Below are 19,933 nucleotides of genomic sequence, written 5' to 3' on the forward strand. Positions count from 1 at the left end.
ACCAATCAGCAGTAAGGGGCGTGTCTACTCATGAAGCGGAGGAGAGAGCGCTTAGTGCACTTGACGGACATTAGCTGAGCCGAGCGACGGCAGAAAGATAGAAATGGTGGATAAAAAACAAAAGAGGAAAACGTCTGTGGAACAAAAGAAGGCTTATACACCGTGTCTACACCGGATGCCGTGCCGCAACAGCTGAAGTCTGTCGATCGTTGAAAATTATTTGAAATTTATGTCAATATGTCATAAATAGAACATCAATTTACTGTCAGGAATTTGTCGTGTCGCCCCGCACCGCATCCAGTGTAGACAGCATCACTGATTATAATGAGTTCAACAGTATTTTGTCGCGCCGCACCGCTCACGTCTGGTGTAAACATGGTATTATGATAAGGCAAGAAGTAGGACCCGTGTAAATATCGGATCAGATTTCCAGTGCTGGAGAGAACTCAAGGAGCGGGAAGGCCTGTGATTGGACGCCGAGGTTGCTTTGTTTCTTCTCAATAGATCAGTAACATTGGTTTTGCTTTGTTTGGGGTGGAGCTATCAAAATAGGGGCGAGACCCTTTCGAGGTAGGGGCGTGTTTGTTTTGGTGATTTCAAATATCAACTAACAGAATCAATTGGCTACCATACACATACATATATACATACACATGAATGTTTATATTTTGAAAATATTTACATGTCTATATTTATATTCATATAATTTATATTATAAAGAAATATATTTAATATTTAATATATAAACATAACATATTTTTCTGAAATATACATGCATGTGTGTGTATTTATATATACATAATAAATATACACAGAACACACACATATATTATGCAAGCAAAAACTTTTATTTTGGATGCGATTAATCATTTGACAGCGCTTATATAATATATAAATAAAATTTATAATGAGTTCTACAGTATTTTGTCGCAGTATTTATTACATTTATTAAATTTAAAATATATTTATATACATTTTTCTCTATAGTAGCCTATTACCAAGCACCAAGCATATCTATTTTTAACTGTGGTTTTAACTGTTATTTCTTTCTGTGTTTGTGGAGTAATTGTCCTTTTATAAGTAAATGTAATAATAAGGATTTTTTTTCTAAGGTTTTATGTTGCGTTCATCTGTGTCCATTTGTTGAAAGTGTTTAGTTGTGGGTGTTGTGTACAGATGACGGTTCGCTGTTCTCTTTTGTAGCGTCTCACAGAACGCTTCAACAACAACCGTGACTTGTTCAAGCTTGTTAGCTTGTCATTTAAACCTTGCGAAGCGTCCTCTCCCCTAATAAAGCATCCTACCTATCAGGGAAATATGATTTTTGAGCGCGATAACACCGTGTCGCTTTTGGAGGGAAAACACACGGTATATGCATAAATATGAATGAAGGAGTGGTTTTGACTGGCTCGCCTCAGATATTTCCAGGTGAAACCATCTCTCCCGGATTGACATGCATAAACACAGTAATGCATAAATACATACGTAATATATGGAAAAACATTCCCAGATGTTTTACTTTATGTGGGCAAAGACTTTCCCTACTCTGTAATCATTGGCAGCAAAATGACACCTCATGCAAATGGCGTGAGATGTTTGCCCTCAAATATTCGCACAAAGCAGGAGAAGATGATCCTCTAATTGGTACAGCAGCCATTTGGCCGAGATCCAGTCTATCAATTACTCACACCGCTTTTCTGAAGTAATACAGTGTAATTGCGATTCTTTTGCTCTTATTAATAGGATGCAGATGCCACGGTGGGTAACACAATGCCGGTGAATGAGACGGCCAGCCGTTTGGAAGTTATTTCAAAGACGAAAGCGAATGCAGACTCCCTCTGTGCAGATCTTCATTGCTCTCTTGCCGTTCCTTTCAAGCGCTCTCTTTCTCTGCCCGTATCTCTCTCTCTCTCTCTCTCCCGCGGTGACTGACAGTCTCTCTGACGCAATCCCTCCCGTTTCATCGCGCAGCAAATCAAATATGACAGCGAGGACTGTAGACATAATGGAGAATGTTAGGAGAGACCGCTACTGTATACACACAAATAGCCGCAGGCTTAATTGAACAGCGCTGGCCGTGACCCGAACTCTTCCAGAAGCCTGCAGGATGTGCTACGAGTCGTACTTCACTCTTTTATTTAGCGTCAGATGTGCTAAAGAGAGAAACATGCGAAAAAAGCAATAAAACAGACAAAAAGGAAGAGCCGTGACCAATCGCGGGCAGAGTCAGCGCTTTAAGTTTAATTAATTAAATGCTAAGCTCCGTTGCGCACGAAGTGGCGGCGAATCAGACGACGTCTTCCTGAGGGGTGTGATTTTTGCTATGTTAGCAGCGGCTGATGGAGTTGGGCTTGAGATCTATCTGGTCGCATCGCCACGCCGCTGTCTTTTTTGAATAATGGCACTGATAATTTGAGGCACTCCAGTGAAAGAGAGGCGTTGATGCTGAGTAAATAGGCTGATTGGGGAGAGATGAAGGTCAGTCCCGCTGCAGGTGACAAAACAGTGAATCACAGCCACCCGCTCTGCTCTATCCATCATTTCGTTCCTTCCTTTTATCCTCTTTCTCTCTTCACAACATCCCGTTCCCCTCGACTACCCCCGAGGAACTTAAAAAGAACACAAATGAATCTCGCTATGAGGTGTGTTTATTTTTTTTTGCGTGAAGTGATCGTATCAGCCGTTCATCAGAACTCATTTGCAAAGCAGAGTTCGCCTTTAAAGTCAACATGAAATCAGACTGTTTACTTTGTGAAAGCAAAAGTTGTGTGTAGTGTTAAATAGTTTGGGGCTGGTAAGATTTCTTTCTCTTTTGCTCACCAAGGCTGCATTTATTTGATCAAGAATAAAAGCAGTAATATTGTAAAATATTATTACAAATGTAAAATAACTCTTTTCTATTTTAGTATATTTTAAAATGTAATTTATTTCTGTGATGCAAAGCTTAATTTTCAGCATCATTATTCCAGTCTCCAGTGTCACACAATCCTTCAGAAATCATTTTAATATACTGATTTGCTGCTCAAGTAAAATCTTTTCTTTTCTATTTCTTCTTCTTCTTCTTAATTATTTTTCTTATTATAAATGTCTTATTACTATCAATGTTGAAAACAGCTGTGTTGCTTCATATTTTTGTGAAAACTGTGATACGTTTTCCAGGATTAAAACAATTGTTCTTTAACAATTAATTAAAAATGAATTTATTTTGATATTACATCAGCATTTATCTGAAATAGAAATCTTTTGTAAAATTTCAATTCTTATATATATATATATATATATATATATATATATATATATATATATATATATATATATATATATATATATATATATATATATATATATATATTAGTGCTGAGCAACGATTAAATATTTTAATCGCGATTAATCGCATGAGTTGCTGCGATTAATCGCAATTAATCGCAGCATGCGCAAAATTCAATAATGAAATCAAAAGTAGTGTATTGCATAATTTTATTCTTTCAAAGTACTGCTGTATGAACAAAAGTGCAATAACATTTGGTTTGTCAAAACTTTAAACAAATAAAGTGCTTTTTTACAGCAGTTAAAAGTTAGTAGCAGTTAACTTTTTTTTTTGCATTTAAGTGATACTTCAGACTCGAAGTACTCCGATGATAAGACAATTCAGCTTTGCAGTGGTTACAAATAGCTTTAGTTCTATCAACTCCACCGTGTGGAAGAGGTTTAAAATAAAAATGTCCATTTAAGATTTCGGTACCTTTTTCCATTTTTCTGTCCGCACCAGATATTTTCTGTTTCGCGCTGTAGCTCTCTTAGGCACACAACAAATGCTTTCATTCAGCCAGTAGCCTACTGATAAACATCCCACCCCTCCTGTGACCCATGGTTTGTGTTGTATTCGGTTGTATTATTACAGTCTATCTATGTGTATTCAAGCGCGGTGAGCAGCGGACTTTCAAAATAAAAATGCGTTAACGCGCGATAAACTAATTGTCGGCGTTAATTAATTAATGCGTTAACGCGATAAACTAATTAAGCGTTAACGCAGCCTAATATATATATATATATACACACATATACACATATACACACACACACACACACACACACACATACATATACACACATATATATAGTATTTATTAGAGAAATAGCAATGTCCAATTCTTAAACAAAGCATTATTTTGATTTTGAATCTTTTCAGTGAATCGGTTTACAGATCAAGTGAACTTCCCTGGTTGCACTCACTGATTCAGTGATTCAGTAATAGTGTTTAACAGCTTGCTGAAGGGGAAAATTATTAGTAAGTAATGAGTTACATTTTCAGATGGAGGAATATTTTAGGATTTTTTTATTGTAAATGGTCATAATATAGATGTAAAATAGACTTCATGTTGACTTTGAAAAGTGAGTTCATTTTTGCCAGAAGTAAATACTCTCATCACAGATGAGTTTGTTTATTTAATTGCTCTGTCCCACCAAATGGATGGAGTTGGACTTCCTGTGCAGCGCGCTTCACATCCTCCCAGCTCGGCTTGTGCTGGAAACTGCAGTTGGCCTTAAGGAACAAGTGTGGAATGATAAAGTAAGAGCTGTAGTTGTGAATAAATTGGCATCATTAGTGTCTCACTCAAGTTCATGACATCAGAGATGTTACCCGTTATAGCCTACAGGAGAGAGTCAATCTAGACGCCTGCCGAGAGTACGGTGTTCACAGCGCACACCCACCCACACTGTGAGGAGCTGCGAGACTCTCTCTACACACACACACACACACACACATACATACGCTCGGTCTGAATCATTCAGATTTCTCCTCTGGCACTTTCAGCAAAGCATATGCGTGAGTGTCATTCACCTAATGTGAACTGAAACACTGGCTGGGATTTGATTCGGCGCGCTGAAAGCTCAAGCTCTCTTTAGCGGAGTGCTGGCGCGGGGCCGACCGCAGCTTTGAGGCCCGGGGTTACAGAGGAACACAGACTTATAGAGCAGCAGTTATCAATGGGCTCATAATGACTTATCCTTGGCATTAGCTGGGAAAATATGGGACTATTATACAAATATTTTTCCAAGAAATAAAATTAGAGAAGAAAGACCGTCGAGGTTGTTACTCATTAGCCGGCCCACACGGAATCTGCGCCCGCCGGTTTCCTCCTCGGAACGCCCGTCATTCACACCCTTTTCTTGCTAAATATTTGTACTTGTTTGTTGCTACTTTCAGCTCTGTTTAACCTGTTTTAGCACTAAGGCTTCCCCCTAAAATTAGCATTGAAAAATGTCTACGGATTCCCTCTACCTGCTCATTTTGGAGAATTAAATCAGATTGTCATCTGAGGTTCTGATCCCCTGTAACAGTTCTGTTTCCATAACGATTCCATTAACTGTTCTCCTAAGAGTCATTTAGTTTGTAAATGAATGTGCACCCAGCAAGGACAACGCTATTATAAAATTTCAGTTTATCTCCTCATATTCAAAACACAATTCAAGACTCTCAATTCTCATTTGAGAGAGTTAATTCTCAGTTAACTCTTATTACTTAAAATAATAAATGTATTTATTCTCTGTCATGTTTTTTTTAAACCTGCCAGACTTATTTGTTGCAGAATGTCTATGCTGCACTTTTTTTTTCCGTAAAATGAAAGTGACCTGACTGTCTAGCAAAATTTTCAGTAAGTAGCGACTTAAATTTTAGTTTATTCCTCACACAAAGCTATCATATGTCTTGAGAGGATGGGATATAATGCACAGGCATATGGACTGCTTTTATCATGCTTTGTTTGTTCTTTATGGATCTTGGTCACATCAACTTTCAAGAGAGCAACTGATGAACATCATGAAAACCATTTGAGTTTAGAACAACATGATGACCGTTTAATAATGACAGATTTCATTTTTGGTGACCTGCTCCTTTAAGAGCTGGAAGAAGCAGAATGCCGGTTTGTCCCTGTATTTCTGAGCATGAATGTATGTGTGTGCGCTCAACAGATATGACGGCAGTCTTGTCCCTGTACCGCAGTGAATATCTCAGTCTCTCTGCTGGTTTGATGTGGTGCAGCAGACGGCTCTTAATAATTTATTTGCGTAGCAGCACTTGAACAGTGATGCTGTCTTTCTCTTTCTCTCTCTCTCTCACACACACACACACACACACACACACACAGGTCATGTGTGTATCCCCACACTTCTTCACCACAACTCAAACACACGCACGAGTTTCTTCATCATATATGTTAGTAAAAATAGATGACAGTGTCTTCTTGTAGCCTGTCAGTTTGTTATGGTTTTCTTTGTAGCAAGCTCAAACAGGATCTATAGAAACTTCAGTTTGGTCCTTTTTGTTTCTGTTTTACATCCCGAGACATCAAGCAGCCTACTGTACGGTACTATATCTCAGAATAAAATGTAAAAAATAAATAAATAAAATCAGATAAATAAATAAATAAATAAATATATATTTATAATATATTCGGATTCTCAAACCAAAAATGAAAATAGTCATTTATTCACTCTCATGTCTTTTGAAACCTCTAAAAATATATTAATTTTTATTCTTTATTATTATATATTCATAGCATTTTTTATATTGCAGTACGGCTTACATTTTAAAAAAATCAACAAGCTGGTATGTTGCAGTGTTATTGTAGTATTATTTATATGCTATTGTAGTATATGTTGTTTTATATTTTTAGATTTCCTTTTGATTTTTTAAGTTTAGGTTTAAGTGATTTTGTTATGTGCATTTTTATTAGTATTTGGCTTTTTAAATTCTATATACCTTAAATTGCTATATACATTTAATTTTAATTTAGTTTTAGTAATTGTAGTACTTTAACATAAGCATGTTATTTCAGTTGTAAAAGTTTTTGTTTTTCATCTTTATTTTAATTACTGATTTTTAAAAAAATATATTTAATTTTAATTTTAGTTAACATTAACACCAGTGGTAGGTTATATGAATATTTGGTTAATATTTAATCTTATAGTTTTATTTATAGCATTTCTTTTAATTTTATGCATTAAGCTATATCTGGATTCTCAAGTCTGCTAGGTTGCAAACAGCTTGTCTTTTCAATGGTTTCTGCTGTGTATTCTTGTGTGTCAGTTTTATGTCCGTCTTGTCCAGACTGACTAATCTGGCCCTTTTCTCCATGAACGTCAGGTTAACTCTGCGGTCAGAGCCATCGGCCCCTGCGCTCTAGATTTATTGTCTCTGTGATGGTAGCTGGGTTGTGGTCAGCATGTGCACGGGGGAACCACGGATGGCTTGTGCGTTATTGTAATGGACTCTTGCATGGGAGAATTTACCTGTAAATGTCACTCACCCCACTCCAGCAGATGACATCGATAAAAGCCCCCGTAAATCACGCTGGGCGGCCCCTACGCCCAATCCAGCAGTCAATATCGCAGCCTAATAAACATGCCAGGGGGCCGTAGTAGTCTGAGATGAGTGTTTTCAAACAAGCAGGACAATTCTTGTCCATCTTGATGCCATTGATGAGACTAGGGTCTTAGGCTGCTGTCACAGTTCAGTAGCTGTGCATCACAATCAGCGTACATATTTCTAAAATTAGTGATATTTTAGTAATATTTACATTGTTTTGTGGTGTTTATTAATGTTTTGAATTAGTTTTTTTTTTCAGTTTTCCTTTTAAATTTAATTCAAATGTTAGTAATTTTGTTATGTGCATTTTTATTAGCATTTTTAGCAATTTTTGAACTTCAACTTTTTAAATTTCTGCATACCTCCTGCATAATTTAATTTCATTTCAGTTTTAGTAATTGTAGTACTTAACTTAAACATAATTTCATTTTAGTTAGTTGTAAAAAAAGTTTTAGTTAAAGTTAAGTTTTTCATCTAATATTTTTTTGTTTGTTTTATTTCAACTTTATTTTAATGACTGAAAATAGTTTTAGTTGTAGTTATACTTTTAGTTAACAATAACAACACTGGTGGTGTTGTTTGAATATGAGGTTATTGTTTAGTCTGTTATAGTTTTATTGGCCATTATTGTCAGAATTAGTAAATTCTGTAATGTAGATTTTGTGAAATTATGTGCTGTATCTGTTTCATTAAAACTGAGTAAAGTTCACATACCAAATTACTGACTAAATTTCTTTTTATTTAATACATTTCTAAAAAAAATATATTTATTTATATTTACATAAGTGTTTTTATTATTTATTATTATTTTGGTTTTATTATGGTTCTAATTGGTGTAATTTCTATTTAATTTGAGTAATTTTGTTATGTGCTTGTCATGTTTTTAGTATTTCTATATAGCCTTTATTTAGAAATTGTAATACTTAAACTTGTTTCAAGGTAAAGTTGAATTTTAATTACCAGAAATGATTTTTGACTAAATTTAAACCACATTATTGTCAAAAACTGTAAAACAAAACAAAACAAAACAAAAACAAAACCCTGTTTCTGCAATTCTGATTGAATTGTTTTCATGTCAGTTGAAAACTGTACTTGAGTCCACATGAACTGTAAACCAGACCAGCGTTGGTTTGGAAAGGTTAGCGTAGGAAAACTACTCAGCAGGAGAATTTGGCAAGAAGTGACAGTGGTGTACTCTTTTTTTTTTTTTTTTTTTTTGCAGCTGTGGTTTTACTACAAACGCTCTTACCTTTTGTTCAGCCAGTGGTATATTTTCAGCTCTTTCCATATAGGCAGTGTCTAGAGTTCTCTGTATTTCATTTTTTCTCCCAGGATTGGGGTTTGATTTCTCATCATATTCTGCCTTCTGTCTCTTCTTAGTCTCTCCGGATTCTTCCGTTTACGCAGCTGAGGGAAAATAAGGTGTTATTTTGCGGGGTTATGACAGGTGTGTGGAGCGTTCCTGTGTTTGATTGACACGCTCCTCGTTTTGTGCGGATTGAAGGTCTCTGTGATGCAGCACGGGTCTGCAGTACCTCCGTCCTGGCCTTCTGTGAGTGTGTGTGTGTGTGTTTTTTTTAGTGAAACAATGTTGTGAACACTGCCGGAATACCAGAGACGCAAAAATATCCTTTCCCTCAACAGCGCTTCTCATCTCTTCTCTAGTCGTGGTCTCTCCAACCTCCCTCTCTCAGTCTGTCAGCCCTTTGGCACGGGCCGCTCTGTTCTGACATGGTACCATCCTGTTGGATAATAATCCTCAGATGCTAGTGCAAACCCACTGAGCAGATCTTCAGCACTCTGAGGCCTGTATTACATCGCTTGTGCTGTTGACTTTATGAACGCCTTGGCCAAACCAACAGGAGAACATATCCTGCAAACACTGCTCTCTCTCCAGCCTGCAGGAGCGTCAGGGATTTAGCATCTGATGGAAATCAGAAACAATCAGAAACGGCATTAGGGTTAGTGCGGTGTTATTTCGGTACTGTTTACTGTATATACTATTTTGAATTAGATTGAAAAAAAATATATATATTTTCCTTTTTTAACTTTAATTTGAAAGATTTACTGATTTTCTTTTCTTTTGTGATCTGTAAATTTATATATTTTTTAATTATTTTTTATTTCAGTTTGAGTAATTTTAGAATTTTAAACTTACTTTATTTCAGTTAGCTGCCAAGGCAACATTTAAATTGTTTTCAATCTAATATTTATATTTTATTTGAGATGAATAGAAATATAAACTTTTGAACTGCGGGTTTCGTCTGGTCAGAGGAGAGCTGGCCCCCCGACTGAGCCTGGTTTCTCCCAAGGTTTTTTTTTCTCCATTCTGTCACAGAGGGAGTTTTGGTTCCTTGCCGCTGTCGCCTCTGGCTTGCTCAGTTGGGGTCACTTAATTTCTAGCGATTATCGCCGATTTGATTGCACAGATACTATTTAAACTAAACCGAGCTAGACAATGACATCTCTGAATTCAATAATGAAATGCCTTTAACTGAAAATTGAGTGTTTAATCTTACCATTATACATTACTGACACTCTATCCTCCAATTTGATACTGTTAAGTGCTTTGACACAATCTGTATTGTAAAAGCGCTATATAAATAAAGGTGACTTGACTTGACTTGACTTGTAACAAAAGGGATTTTTTTTTTTTAAAGAAGTGTTAGTTGTAATTTTAGTTAACAGTAACAGCGCTGGTACAGTATGTGATTGATGTCCTGAATTTGTTGTTTGTTGCAGTTTATTGTGACTGTGTGAATTAGCCTTTAGGTCGGTGTTTTGCAAATTGCTTTATCTTACAAAATCGCTTTATTATATTATTTATCTGAATATGACATTTAAATAATATGTACAATCGTATTAAATAACTGAAGCTACGAATGTCAAATTCAACATTTCTTGTTCTGCTTTTTTTGTTAGCTTGCATGCTAACCAGACTGTTCCAGTCTAGCTAGCTCAGATTTGGTCCAAATTTGAGTGCATTGCAGTTTCTTCTTTTAATTATTGTCAGATGAATAGCTTCTCACTGTTTTTCAATTTCACACAATGAGCACTGCATTTTATTTACAATGTCCAAAATCTTACCAATCAGGCCACATGGTATGGAAACCCATTTCCGCCACAGAATAAAATATAAATAAAACGGGTAATTGTGACTTTTTTTATTTTCAGAATTGTAAGATATAAACCCTGAATTGTGGTATACAAGCTCACAATTATGACAAAAAAAGTCAAAATTGTGAGATATAAACTCAGAGTTCAGAATTTTTTCTTGCAATTTTTCAAGTTTACGTCAGAATTCTGTGTTTATATCTCACAATTCAGAATTTTCTCAGAATTCCGCATCTTGCAGTTGTTTTTTGTTTCTGCCATGGAATTAAAAAAAGGTAAGTGCAGCACTTTTATCTCAGAATTCTGACTTTTAATCTCACATTTGTGAGTTTATATTGTGCAATTCTGACTTTTTCAGACTTTAGTTGTACAAGTCAGATTTTTTTTTTCTCTCAGAATTGTGAGTTTATATTTTGGAATTTTCAGTGTATATCTTGCATGAATCAAAATTATGAGATTAAAAAGTCAGTTTTTTTTATTTATTTATTTTTTTTTATTCCGTGGTGGAAATGAGCTTTGATAACATGGTACCTTCTAAAATGCCACTGAAATCAACAAATAATTAATTATTATATAATTCGCAATCACTGTGCCTAAACAGCAGGAGAACGTATCCAGCATCTCTCTCCAGCTTGTAGGATTGTCAAGGAGTCACACAGGACCAGGATTTAGCGTGCACAGGAAGTCTGACGCGATTGAGACGGCGTCAGGGTCAGCGGTGCTGTTTTGTACGTGCACCCGGAGCAGGCCTGCTTACAAAACTGACACATTTTCAATCATATCGCCGATTCCCTGGAAATCACGGAAAGGCCACGTCGGAGCATTTTATAGAGTACAATGCACCAGATGGGGATTAGTTTTCCCAACATGTGGGGAAAAGGTCTTTTTTTAAAGAGAATGCGTGGTGTAGGGGTAATATAGTCGGCTTTGAAAAATGGACCAAATCTTCCATCGCTGTCTGCAATATACAGTGCCTTTATGGCCATGAAACAAAATCAAAATGGGCCTACATTGGGCCGTGGAGACACTGTGCTTTATGTGTAGGTGAGTGTGTGTGCGAGTGTGTGTGTGTCGGAGCGTTGCGTGTGTAGGTGTTTTCATTCAGTTGGCGGTAGAATGGCGACACTCTCCATACCTGCAGGGAATTTATTGTGCTAAATGAATTGTGGCCCGTAGAAGTTTGTAAATTGCAAGGCATCAATCTAGAGGAGATATAGAGAGAGAGGAGCGCGGCCGCGTTCACCCCGTCTGATATCAATCCTTTACCGTTAAAACCTCGCCTTTCAGTTCCTTCCCATTCATCCTGCAGCAACCTCCGGTGTTTAACAGGGATCATGAAGAGCCCTTAACAAATAAAAGCTCTTTAGCGTTTGAGTGCCGCAGATAAATGCGTGAACGAGGCCGTTTATGCCGAGCAATTAGAACGCCACCCGTTATCTGTAGCGCATCACGCCCCAGACAAGCCAATCGCATTGCCCCGAATCAATAACCCGGAAAATTTGTTAATGTTAAACTACTGTTTTGAAAAATACATGTTTAAAATCAGTCAGTAAACATTCTAGAGTCTGGCAATGATTAAGTAAGGCGGAGCTACAGCGTGTACTGCAGCACTCAAACTGCTTTCTCAATTATCAACATGTAAGCTTATACGCTGCTTTATTTGTATATTAGATCTCAAAATTAATCGAATATATGCTTTGTGGTGTAAATATTTCTCATACTGGTTACTAACAGCAGAAAACATAAAAAGAAAATACATTTCTAAATAAGTTCATTTCACGTTGCATATTGTGTCATTTTTCATTATTATCCGAAACCGTTATTTTTACATTCCAACAAATTCATCATTTTCATAAAGTCTCTATCTATCTATCTATCTATCTATCTATCTATCTATCTATCTATCTATCTATCTATCTATCTATCTATCTATCTATCTATCTATCTATCTATCGTTCTATTGTTCTATCTATCGTTCTATCGTTCAAACTATCTATTGTGCTGCCTGTCGTTCTATTGTTCTATCTTATATTTCAGTTTATCAAGAATATGTAATTGTTTTTGAAATGTTTGCCTCATTGAAGTTGTACTCTAAATCTGTGTGAATTCTGGGTCATTCTGGGTGCTGATGTTTCCCTCATTATGGCCGTTAAGAGCTTTTCCACATTTCTCCACAGCGAGCCATACTGGGAGAGGTCTGCTAATGCAAGCTCCTGCTCCGCCACTAGGCCCAAGACACTCCACCTTGGAGGGCAACAACATACCTCATCACCATGGTAATCCATCCCTTCTACCGCATCTCTCAGGCCAGCCGGAGCCAATAGAAGTCACAGATCATCTGCACATACACCAGACATTTCAACAGCACTCGCACACACTGTCACAGACAAATAACATTTGTATTGTACAGTATAGATGATACAGATTCAGTGATTTATAGCTTTCTCCCAAAGTTTTTTATTAACACTGTTCTTGTTCCATCTTTAGAATTTTTTTTAAACCATGGTCACTGTAGTTTCTTCCAGAATGCTGGTATAGATATAGTTACTAATGTAAAAGGTGTGCTGCGTTCATGTCATGTCAAAAATACAGTAGTTTCAGACTGTTTTACAAACAGTTCATCTTTGTTAAACGCATAATTTGGAAATGCAGAATTAATTTAAAGTAATGTAAATACACAATAACATTCAAATATTTTGGGGTCAGTAAGATTTTTGAAAGGCTACATTTATTTACATACATTTTTGTAATATTATTACCATTTAAAAATATTTTTCTATTCTAACTTATTTTAAAATGTATTTTATTCCTGTGATGGTAAAGCTGAATTTTGATAAGAAATCATTCAAATATGCAGAAATGCTGCTTACGTAGCATTTCTTATTAATATCAATGTTGAGTTCTGTTCAGTTCTGCTGCTTAATATTTTTGTGTAAACTGATAAATTTTTTCAAGATTATTTAAGAATATAAAGTTCAAAAGAACAGCATTTATTTGAAAATTAAATGCATTTTTACAGTGTAATTGTCTTCATTGCCATTTTTGACCAATTTGTTCTTGCTAAATAAAACTATAAATTTCTTTTAAAAATTTAATGACCCCAAAATGTTGTATTTCCATTTGAAATTGTTTTAATATAGTCACTGTTACCTGGAGTTACCTTTGTCTTCATTGCACATTCTCAATGATTTGCATGAGAATATAGATGTACATTTATGAAGTAATTAAGTATCATCACCAACAAAGCAGAATATGGATCCAAATTCAGCCTTTATGCACATTAGAAACCAATCATTTCTGAGAAATGAACAGCTCAGAGCAGAACGTGTACATTTATGTACTGTAATTCAGACACAACATGAGCGCTGCATTGATATCAGCCAGCACTGTCACCAAAAAGAAATGAACCAACAGAGCACTCTTAAAAATAAAGGTTCTTTATTGGCATTTATGGTTCCATTAAGAAGCTTTAACATCTTTGAAACCTTTCCATTCCACAAAAAGTTCTTTTATAGTGAAAAAAAGCTTACTCAGATGATTAAAAAATGGTTCTTTTAAGAACTGTTCACTTGAAAAGTTCTTTGGGGAACCAAAAAATTCCTTCTATTGCATTGCTGCGAAAAAAAACCTTCTGGAACCTTTATTTTTATGAGTGAAAGATTCTGGATCTTCTTACACTGCCTAAAGGAGACACCAGATTTATTTATGATTATTTTACTGAAGCTACAGTAACTGTTTTGGCAGAAACTGTGGTTACCATAATCAGTTTTTGTAAGGCGCACTCTCACTTCTTTCCCCAACTACCAGCCTAGAAATGTATATTATTCTTTGAGATTTTTTTCCTCATTGATGTATGTTTTGTTTTTGTTCATTCGAGGTAGAATTATGTCTTTGACTGTGTCATTCAAGGCTTTGAAAAGGACAAAAATGTATTATTTTACAGTGGCTACAGTAACTGTTTTGGCAGAAACTGTGTCAGCATAGTCAGAGTCCTTTTCTCTGTCTTTCCCCCCCAACTATCATTCTAGAAATGAACACTGAACACTTTTAGATTTTTCCTCATGCATGTATGTTTTCTTTTTGATCATTTGAGGTAGAATTACATCTTTGACTATGCCTTTCAAGGCTTTTAAAAGGACAAAAAATGCATTATTTTACAGTAGCTACAATTTTGGCAGAAACTGTGGTGACCATAGTCAGAGTCCTTTTCTCCCCCCCTCCAACTATCATTCTAGAAATGAACACTGAACACTTTTTTAGATTTTTCCTCATGCATGTATGTTTTCTTTTTTGATCATCTGAGGTAGAATTACATCTTTGGCGTTTTTTTAAATTCAGTGAGCAACCCCAAGTGAGTATTTCGCCTTCACAAAGACATTCTTAATTGATCAGAAACAAGTATTATTGCTTCTGAGCCGCGGCAGCTCAAATAAATTATGCCACAGCAACAGAAATCCAATACGTAATAGGCTTAGTAAGACGAGCCGTATTGCTTATAGCTCTGATAAACGATGCCCCTTTCCAGAAGTGCCCTTCATTGTGCCCCTCACTGATTTCCAACCTCTGAAGATGAAACAAGGCATCGTGGGAAGTGAAGTTTCACGTATTCCTCCGAGACCAGGCATGCTGGAAGTTTCCAGAGATGCGTGTTTGGGGAAGTCTTTGTAGCGCTCGGAAACGCATTTGAGAAATATGCGCTGATTATATGCAGGCGCCGCTTGATGGATTGGTAAGGAATGGAGGCACGGGGGCTCTGGGATTACTGTCACACTGACTAAAGAGGATTTATTTATCACATTCACAAAAAGCCTCTTCTAATAGCTCATCATGGGGTGTATTTAGAACTATTAGTACAACCACCCTTGGCTTCTGATACACTACCTGCCAGTGCGCATAACAGCAGATCTGCCTCCTCTGTCATCAGCACTTCCTCTATTTTTATGTCTCTTTTCTCGCACACCGGCATTCTGTTCACGCTTTGACACTTTAGGTATGGCGTAAAGCCACTAAATAGATTTTCACCTTTTTATTCCTCTCTGAAAGCGTTCCAGCGAACAAAAGCACAATGCCAACACCATCACCACGCCAACATACTGGCATTAGATGCCCTCGCTGTCCATTAAAGAGGCGCATGCTTCAAAAGCCAGGAAATTATTTAAATGGACCATATTCTACTTTTGTTGCAGTTTATTTTTTCCCTTAGAAGGCCACTTATAATATTAGTCAAGGTTTCTTGCACCCAAAACAGTCCTAATGTAGTTTTCCTGACTATTTTCCACCCTCTCGTTGACCTATAGAATTAAAGAGATGAGAAATAAATTTTTTTATGTTGTTCCAAAATCATGTGCTGTTAATTAATAAAAAAAAAAAAAAAAAAAAAAAAAAATATATATATATATATATATATATATATATATATATATATATATATATTTATTTATTTATTTATTTTTTAAATGGAATGGAAAAGTAGATTTTTTTCAAGGCCATAAAGACCATAGTAGTCCATAGTATGTTTGGCTATATTGCAAGTCTTCTGAAGTCATGTGATTGCTTTGTGTGAAGACAGACAGAAACATTTACAAATTTAGTTATTTAGTTTTCTCTGCTGCAGCTGTCAAATGTAATTTTCCTGTAAACTGGCACACCATTTTTTTGGTTCAGGAACCAATGGGGCTTGACATCAAACCTGTGTCTTAAATACATTTTGTTAAAATACAGGTTTGTTCCTCACTCAAAGCTATTGTTTGGCTTATGAGACTTGGAATAGAGCAAGAGGCATCTGGACTACTTTCTTTCTCTATTTCAAGCTTGCCACTTCAGACTATTGTTTTATATATAGATGACCTCAGTTATGATTTCCTAACTACTGAGGCATATTTAAAACTGTCGTTCATCTGAACGTGTCAAGTTGCTGAATACTAAATAGATGTTGATACATACACTACTGTTCAGTTTAGGGTTGGTAAAAAAAAAAAAAAAAGAAGCTCACCAAGGCTGCATTTATTTGATCAAAAATACATTAAAACCAGTAATATTGTAAAATATTATTACAATTTAAAATGACTGTTTTCTATTGGAATATATTTTAAAATGTAATTTATTTCTGTGATGGAAAGCTGAATTTACAGCAGCCATTACTCCAGTCTTCAGTGTCACCTGATCATTCAGAAATCATTCTAATATGCATTTATAATCAAAGATTTTTTTTTAATGAGACTTTTTAGTCTTAAGTGATGGTGTACTGTATAACTGAAGCAGTGGCTGTCTGGTTTGGTCACTGTGAGGTGTGCTTATGTATCTCAGGTTGATGAGTCTGCTGGTGAATTCCAGCAGGGTTATTTAGTTTAAGTGCTGTTTGATCCGGGAACGCCGGGCAGACTGAAATTGAGATAAATGGCTGTGTGGAGAGGGACAGCCACCTCTCTTCCCAGCATGGGGCCTTTGAGGGGCTGCAGCGGGGCCAAGGGTCTGCCGCACACCTGTCTCTCCTCGTTACGGAGTCCAGCGCTCACAGAGATACCAGCTCTCCTCTATCAAGGCTTATTGGGACCTTTGACCCCATAAACAGCAAGACATGCACAGCGATTGAGTCGTGCACATCCATTACATGTACATACACGCACACATTATATATTCCATCCATCCCTGTTTCTCCTCCAACACCTGATTGGACCAAACTTGGATTGGATTCGACTGAACAGTTGGAACAGAGCATTGGAATAGCTCTGGTAAAATGTCAGACAGAGTTAAAGGGTGCGAATGCCAAATATTTAGATGCATTGGCTCGGTTGCAGAGTCCTCTAATCATCTGAAGAAACTCTTTCATTGCCAGAAAGGATTCCCTAGTTTTGGAGATTGATAAATGTTTGTGTTCTTAAAGTCAACATGAAATGGACTCGCAACCCATTTTACTTGCATAATGTGATGGATTTTAGAGTAAAATTAGTCAAACGTTGCTTCTATATGATCTGGAATTGATCAGACTGTGAAAAGTGGCCATGATTATACTAGAAAAGAGTCAATTTTTGCAGTAGATGATATCAGAAAACATTTTTTTGGAGCCTTTATCTGCAGGTTTTCAGAGATGTTGAATGATACGTTGAAGCTGAAGGTCAAGATCACTCTCAAGAGCCTCTCAGCATGTCCCAATGGTAAGGTTGCTTTTTCAGATGTATTATTTGCTATGACTGCTGCAGCCATTAAATGTTTAATTGCTGTTTTAACTACTGACAAGATTTTAGAAAGGCTGCATTAATAAATGGCTATTTACCTATTGGCTATCATAATTTTCTCCACCTGTGGAGTCTTGGTTCACATTTTGAAAATGATTACATTTTGATTAAAATTATAATGACACATCTGTTAAAGAAAGTAACAGAATATAAAGGTTCCAGAAATGGGTTTTCACAGTGATGCGATAAAAAAACCAATTTGGTTCCTCAAAGAACCTTTCAATGAACTTTCTAAAACTTTTTTCTTAACCTGCTTTTCCACCACTGCGCTGAACGGTTCTCTTTACATAACCCTTCCATTCCGTGCCGATCCGATACTAATTTGTGTTTACATTGCTCAAAATAGCGCACTTAGCAAGCTACGGAGAAACTAGCAGCCAGGCAACAGACAAGTGACAGATCCTGAGTGGCGACGTCACACACTCTATCAGCACAGAGAACGGTTTGTAATCGTGCCGCGCCGTACCGGGCTCACGTGGAAATACAACTGGAACCGTACCTGACAGTTCTTAGAACCGTTCAGCCCGATAGTGGAAAAGCGGCTTTAGTCTGAGAACATTTTAATAATCTAAAGAACTTTTTTCCAATATAAAGAACCTTTTGTGCAATAGAACAGTTTCATAGATGTTAAAGGTTCTTCATGGAACTATCAATGCCAATGAAGAAGCTTTATTTTTTTAAAGTATTGGATAATTTTTTGACTTCATGTTGACTTTAAAACCCCATTGAAAGCAGAAATTCATGACTTTCCATCTATGTCTGTATCTGTATGCTAGTATACTGCTTTTTGTGAATTGTGAGAAATGAGAGATTCATAAACAGATGGCTGTTCTAACGCATCTGACATTAAATTAATTGCTCAGAGTTTTTTCTTCAAGTAACGCTTTTTAACATTCCCAAATAATCTTTCTCTCTCTGTCCCATAATGTGGATTTTTTGTAATGTGGCATATGCCACATATTAGCTTTGTGCTGACGTTGAAATACTAACATTATTTTGCATTTGTCTCTAAGTTTGACCAAGTCAGGATGAAGTTACTAATAGAAAGTACCTACCTGAAGCGATTCAACATAATGGTTAAAATGGTCAGGTATAAATACATTTTCAGCTGTATTTTAGGACACAATTAAAGCTAGTGCATCTGAATGAGCCTCCATTAACAGTCCCCATGCACAGCTTTTTAATGGCTTGCTGGCTGCGATACAGAATTTGCTAATAAGTGAGCTAAATGAGGCTGTTTATCAAAAAAAAAAAGTTGCATCAAATATTACACTCAAGTTTTGATTGCTGAAGTCAACAACAAAAAAAATCATGGTCTGATAAAGCTGAAGCTGTTTACAGAGTGACATTTGATGGATGAAGTAGGTCAGACTGACGTCCTGTGCACATCAGCCTTTGTTTGTATGCAGGAAATTAGTTTGTTGTGTCATGTTTGGGTCATCAACGTATAAAAACAATACAGGAATTCATTTAGAAATTGTATAGCTAAATAGATTTAACATTTTCTGAAAAGAATTTGAGCCTGTTAGTGGAGTGTGTTAGTGGTTGCCAGGTGTTCTAAATGGTTTTAGCACTTTTTTAATATTCATTCCATTTTATTGATTGTAAAATAGAATTATAAGTCTGAAAAAGCAGTATTTGAAGGATAATTCAAATATCACTAATAATTTGTACCAGTACTACTATTAAGCAGAGGATTCTTTAGGAAATTGGTTTGATGTGTCATTTTTGGGTCATCAACATATATAAAAACAAATATAACCAAATGGAAATTCTCTTGGAATTGCATAACTAAAGAGATTTGTGCATTTTCTGGGAAAAAAATAAAATAAAAATCGAGCAGTGCAAAACTTAAAGTCACAAAATCACTGTTAGTGGTCGCCAGATGTTCTGAGTAGTTTTAGCACATTTATTTTTTTATGTATTCCTAGATAATTCTAGATATTGCTCGTGTTCGTCTTAATATGTATCTAGTTTTTTAACATTTAAGATTGTGAAATGAAAATTTTAAGTTTCAATAAGCACTATTTGAAGTATCATTCAAATATCACTCATTTTTACCGGTACTAGTCTTAAGCGGTAGATCCTACAGGAAATTGGTCTTATTTGGGTCATCAACATATAAGAAAACAAGGAAATGACTTTAGAAATTGTATAACTAAGTAATTTGTGCATTTTCTGAGGAAAATTTGAGCGGTGAAATACTAGCAGTCAT

The 19,933-nt window shown here is 36.0% G+C and overlaps 1 protein-coding gene across 9 annotated transcripts in view; it reads left to right on the forward strand.

Annotated features, from left to right (window-relative positions):
- The window catches only part of LOC131523236 (neuronal PAS domain-containing protein 3), a 313,372-nt gene that overhangs the window by 55,825 nt on the left and 237,614 nt on the right, over positions 1 to 19,933 (forward strand). For 6 of the 9 annotated variants that reach the window (XM_058749405.1, XM_058749406.1, XM_058749409.1 and 3 more), the window contains one exon: positions 12,661 to 12,759. The exons of 1 other annotated variant lie outside the window; for it this stretch is intronic. In XM_058749405.1, coding sequence (XP_058605388.1) covers positions 12,661 to 12,759 — 99 coding nt within the window. Of the gene's footprint in view, positions 1 to 2,336; positions 2,479 to 11,170; positions 11,528 to 12,660; positions 12,760 to 19,933 lie in introns of those variants that run through there. 2 more of the 9 variants (XM_058749413.1, XM_058749408.1) reach the window with 2 other exon arrangements.

This window comes from Onychostoma macrolepis, chromosome 17 (assembly GCF_012432095.1).
Source record: "Onychostoma macrolepis isolate SWU-2019 chromosome 17, ASM1243209v1, whole genome shotgun sequence".
In the NCBI taxonomy this organism is placed as follows: Eukaryota; Metazoa; Chordata; class Actinopteri; order Cypriniformes; family Cyprinidae; genus Onychostoma; species Onychostoma macrolepis.